This window comes from Otolemur garnettii, unplaced genomic scaffold (genome assembly GCF_000181295.1).
Source record: "Otolemur garnettii isolate 467f Iridium unplaced genomic scaffold, OtoGar3 scaffold00001, whole genome shotgun sequence".
Taxonomy (NCBI): Eukaryota; Metazoa; Chordata; class Mammalia; order Primates; family Galagidae; genus Otolemur; species Otolemur garnettii.
The window spans coordinates 47190969-47196789 of NW_003852396.1; the positions used below are offsets into that span (position 1 = coordinate 47190969).

The 5821-nt window shown below is 41.0% G+C and overlaps 1 protein-coding gene across 1 annotated transcript in view; it reads right to left on the reverse strand.

The window, feature by feature from the left end:
- UEVLD (UEV and lactate/malate dehyrogenase domains) overlaps positions 1 to 5821 on the reverse strand; it is a 55154-nt gene that overhangs the window by 15723 nt on the left and 33610 nt on the right. Inside the window, exon 8 of the mRNA XM_012811441.2 lies at positions 1454 to 1624. Within this exon, the coding sequence (XP_012666895.2) occupies positions 1454 to 1624 (171 nt within the window). The remainder of the gene's footprint in view (positions 1 to 1453; positions 1625 to 5821) is intronic.

The window sequence follows — 5821 nt, forward strand, 5'->3', positions numbered from 1 at the left end:
GCCTCCCAAGTAGCTGGGACTACAGGCGCCCGCCACAATGCCTGGCCATTTTTTGGTTGCAGCCATCACTGTTGTTTGGTGGGCCCGGGCTGGGGATGCAAACCCGCCACCTTAGGTGTATGTGGCTGGCACCTTAGCCGCTTGAGCCACAGGCGCCGAGCCTAAAGCTAAATTTCTACCTGTAAATTAAAATACTTGTTTTTCCTGTAGCAGTTAATTAAGGAACATGGGTCTCTTTAATTCCTGACATTCTTTTGGCATATAAGAAAAAAGTAGGGCTCAGTGCCTGTAACTTAGCACCAGTCTGACTTAGGGCACCAGTCTGACTTAGGGCACCAGTCACATACACTGAAGCAGGCAGGTTCGAACCCAGCCCAGGCCTGCTAAACCACAATGACAACTGCAACGACGACGACAACAAATAGCCAGGCATTGTGGCAGGCGCCTGTAGTCCTACCTACTTGGGAGGCTGAGGCAAGCGAATCGATTAAGCCCAGGAGTTGGAGGTTGTTGTGAGCTGTGACACCATGGCACTCTACCAAGGGCAACATAATGAGACTCTATCTCAAAAAAAAAAAAAAAATAGTAACTGTGTTTTCATTCATAATGCTATACTTTGTAGCAGTGGTATATGAACCAGTATTTTAATTTACAGGTAGAAATTTAGCTTAAGATGAATATAAGAGACCAATTAAAAAATTTGATCACCAATTTGAGTTCAGCGCCAACTAACTTCTTTGAAACTATTGCTTTTGAAAGTAAAACAGTCCAAAAAAATGTTCAAATTACAAAATGCTAAAAATGTACTCTGACATGCTAACATTTAGTGATACATCAGAGTCAACAAAGTATCTTTCATATAGGTCACCACACTTTTCTCTTAGGGGTTTAAGTATTTTCTCACTAAGGAAATATGGCTAACAACCTGTAACATAGTATCACATTTCATAAAAAACTTTATTGTAACCTTCTAGTTAATGCCAGTCATAAGTAACTGATTGACAAGATGTGGAAAGATTGTTCATTATAAGGGCAATTTTACTGACTATTCTAGCCATCCCTTTATAATCTAAAGATTTATGGCTTTCGGTAATAATAGCAATTCTACTGATGCACCAGATCATCACATTAATTTTTTTTTTTTTTGAGACAGAGCCTCAAGCTGTCCCCCTGGGCAGAGTGCCGTGGCATTACAGCTCACAGCAACCTCCAACTCCTGGGGTCAAGCGAGTCTCTTGCCTCCGCCTCCCAAGTAGCTGGGACCACAGGCGCCCGCCACAACGCCCGGCTATTTTTTGGTTGCAGCCGTCATTGTTGTTTGGCGGGTCCGGGCTGGGGATTCGAACCTGCCACCTTAGGTGTACGTGGCTGGCGCCTTAGCCGGTTGAGCTATAGGCGCCGAGCCATCACATTAATTTAAAATAAAGACTTAGAAAAAATAAAAGCCTTTTACCTGGTTGAGATGCAACGAGCAGGACACTCTGTTGACTATAATGTCCCAGAACTGGGACAAGGGCTCTGAACATATCCACATTGCTCTGTACGACATCTAGGTAGGACTGAGAACTACCCAAAGAGTTGACTGTGAAAATCACCACCTTGGAATGAGCAGAGGCAGACAAATCTAATGAATAAAAAGAAACAGTCTAAGCTCAAGACAGAGGCTTTAAATAAGTTCTAGTTCATGATAAAAAGTTTTTTCTTTTCTGTAAGCTGAGAGCTTTTAGGCATTCTTGCCACCAGATCAATCTTATATCCACAAAAGTATACAAAAATTGCTAAGGTTTGCCTTTAGAAAGAGAGTTAAGAGCAAGAGTGTGTCCTAAGGGAGAAAGATAGCAATAAATTACTGTACTGGACCCAGAACCTTAAACAAAAATAGTTTTTAAATGTAATTCCCAATTTCTTTTCTTTCTTTTTCTTTTTTTTTTGAGACAGGGTTTCGCTCTCTCAGGCTAGAGTGCAGTGACATCATCATACTTCATTGTAGCCCCAAGCTTTGGGGCTCGAGCAATCCTTCTGTCTCAGCTTTCTGAGTAGCTGGGACTACAGGTACAAGCCATCATGTCCGGCTAACTTTTCTATTTTTTTGCAGAGATGGGAGTCTTAATTTTGCTCAGGCTAGTCTGGAACTCTTGATCTCAAGTGATCCTCTTGCCTCAGTCTCCCAAAGTGCTAGGATTACAGCTGTGAGCCACCATACCCAGGTATAATTCACAATTTTTAAAGGAAAATTAATAATATACTATGGGTATAATATTATACCACTGATTGCTGAACTGTAAGTTTAGGGTCCTAGAGTCCTTGAAAGTGCCTCAGAGGCCATGGGAAGAGTGGGAAGAAGTAAGAAGAAAGCTGGTAAGTACTAGGCTTACTAGGCTGATAAGTACTAGGAAGTAAGCTCTAGGCCACTTACTTAAACTCTCCAAGCAGAGTAGTGTTGCTTTAAAAAAAAAAAAATCTGTTTTATTTATTAAGGATTCTACTCCAAAGAGAAAAAATCTGGTTTAAAAATGTCTAATTTTAACTGACTTTTCTTATGCTGAAGTCTAGCTGTCCTTGGGTTTCAAAGGAACTTACAGGTAAGCAACCTTTATGACCTAGGAAAAGCTGGTCTATGGCATTCACTCCTCTGATCCTCAAGCACATGTATGCTATTTACAACTATATTACTTGTTGGGGGGCCTAACAGCAGCCACACACACACCCGTTCCCCCTCCCACTCTCCTTCTAAGACAAAGACATAAAGGATCTGGCTAGCCCCACCTCCCAGAAGTCCAGTACCAAAGACCCTAACTTTCCAGGTAAGCTGTGGAATTTGCCCACCCCCACTGCACCATATAAAAGTGGTCTCTAACTGCCCCCAGGGTGCAGCTGTCACTTCTGACTGCCCAGTGGGTCACATTTCCCTTTCAAATAAACCTGGCCTGAACTTCTCTGCTGGATACCATCATTTACACCTTTCATTACACTCTACCTCACAGTGTGCTGTATAGCAAGTACACGCCAAAATAGCAGCTAGACCCTAACTTAAATTCTGGCTCTTTAAGTATCCAAAACCAAAGAAAAATAATAAAGTTAACTAGAATGGCATGAGTCCAGTCAACATTTATAAATGAATATTAGCATCTCAGAGAGACAGTGAATAGATTTCATGGTTGAATTTTTAAAATTATTGTTGTTGTTAAGAGATGGGGGTCTTGCTATGTTGCCCTGGCTGGACTCAGCTGCCCAAGTAGCTGGGACTACAGGTGTGTGCCACTGTACCTGGTCTATATTCTTAAATAAGCCTCTAAAGCCATCTTTCAAAAGGAAACTCTTGTACAATGTGTCCACTGGGAAATGCATTATCTAATTATAGTTCATATTCAGACACAGCTATAGTGATGGTGGACCCAAAAACTGAGTCCTAGATTTTAATTATGGTTCTTTATGAGTGCTCTTAAGTAATTCCTACATTCTAGAATTCAGAGTGGAGATCTGGTGATGAGTTAAAACCTTAAGACTTGGAAGACATTAGAACTGGATAGGATACACTTAACACTTTTATGCTCCTAACTATTTTCTAAAAGCTTTCTACATAGAGTATTTACTCTAATCTATAATACTCAGTGGGGTTCCCCATTTTACAGGTAAGGAATCTGCGGCACAGTGAAGTTAAGTAACTTCTAAATCATAAAGCTGGGAAATATAAGAGCCGGAATTTAAGCCCATGCAGTCTGGCTATTAAACACTATGTCAAACATAGAAACTTAGTCCTACACCTGTATAAAGATGAGGAAATTGTTCCCTGGAGAGGTTAGGTGGTCTGTCCATATTATTAAACATCAGTGAACAGTTTAGTTTTCAACTCTACAATTTGGCCCCAAGCTATCATGCTTGTTTTTCTTTTCTTTTCCTTCTTTAGCTTCCTTTACTTTGAATGACAGAAACACCCTCACCCTCGAGGTTCACTTAGGAATAATCAAAGTAGTAGCTGTCTAATATTATTTTCAAAGTACAGGGTGGTGCCTGTGGCTCAAAGGAGTAGGGTGACAGCTCCACATGCCGGAGGTGGTAGGTTCAAACCCAGCCCTGGCCAAAAACTACAATTTTCAAAGTACAAGAAAGGCTTCCTGGTCCATAAGATATTCCCATCAAGCTCCCAAGCCTTCTAATTTCTTCCTTTGAGTTTAGAAGCCAATAACATCTTAAAATTCTCCTGCGTAAACCTGTGGCTCAAGCTGAATTGGTCTATATTCATCCCCTAAGATACTTTCTCATTTACTTTTCTCTACCTTTTTTTTTGAGACAGAGTCTCACTTGTTGCCCTTGGTAGAGTGCTATGGTGTCACAGCTCACAGCAACCTCAAACTCTTGGGTTTGAGGGATCCTCTTGCCTCAGCCTCCTGAGTAGCTGGGACTATGCCAAAATGCACAGCTATTTTTCAAAATGGGGGTCTCATTCTTGCTTAGGCTGGTCTTGAACTCCTGAGCTCAAGCAATCCACCCACCTTGGCCTCTCAGAGTGCTAGGATTACAAGTGTGAGCCACTGCACCCGGCCTTTCTCATTTTCTAGATACTAGCTCTTGCTCAAAGTCTTTCTATCCAGAATATTTCTTACTGCACTTACCATACATTTGATAAATATCTGCTTAACTGTCTACTACATCAAATATACTATGAGCTCTGTGAAAGCCTGGACTGTTTGTGCCTTACTTATTTTTCCATCACTAAGATTTAGTTACTTAGCAATTGGTACATTTCTCCCACCTTTCTGCCAGTCCAAATCTCTCTAAACCCACAAGATGCAGCATCTCTATCAATCCTACTTGACTAAAAGTAATCTCTCTTTCCACTTGACTTCAACAGTCTTCACTGTCTGGACCATTCTCTTGGCAATTAATCATATACTTCTTCCTTACTCTCTTGTCATGAATTACTGTTCATCCTGTGCGTGTGTCTTTTCATCTAAATTTTAAGCTGCTTCTGACCAAGGTGAGTCTTCTGCTTCTATCATTCCCCTGAAGCAGTTCTTAAATGCTTGGCTGGGTACTTAAGGATAAACCAGGAGCTTAGTAAAAATGTGGATTATCCCCTGTTTAGAAGATTTAATTTAAATAGATAGGAGGAAATAGCTCCTAGTTGTGTAACTCCTCAACTAATTCTGATGCATAACCAGGTTTGGTAACTACCGCCCTACAGACAACTAGTTCTTTGTACATGGAAGGCACTCAAATTTTTTATCTGACTCCTCCTTTTCAAGTCTTCCCTTAGAAGTTGGTTATTTAATAATGGGAAAAAGATTATACTGTTATAAAGAGAATTAGGAAAAACCTTAAGCATGATTATGTAAAGCCATGGTATAAACGACAAGGTTAAGGATCGTAATAAAAGTTCATTCAATAATAATTCAGTAAAACCTATTAAAATCCTGTTCATGCCACAGGTAACTGTGCTAGGCCCTAAAAAATCATAAGTGAATAAGATATTGTCACTACCCTATATATCATACAGCAGAGCATGTTAGGACCCAATATGCCACTGAGAGACCATGCACACATGGAAAAACCAAGGCGTTTTATTCTTTTCAGGCATATGCTCAGGTCACTCCCACCATTAAAGTGGTCACAGAAGAGAGTGGCCCCGAAACAATGGTCAGGGAAGCTTTTATACACTTTCTCGCAGGGTACTATGGGTTGCAATAAAATGCTAAGGAAGGTGGCTGGGGAAGAAGTCAGTGTCCGATCACCTATTGGTGATTGGGGAGGCCTGGGGTTTTGATAGGTTAACTGTCTTTCTGTGGTTGGGGTCTCTGCTGGGGTTAGTGGTGTGTGAACT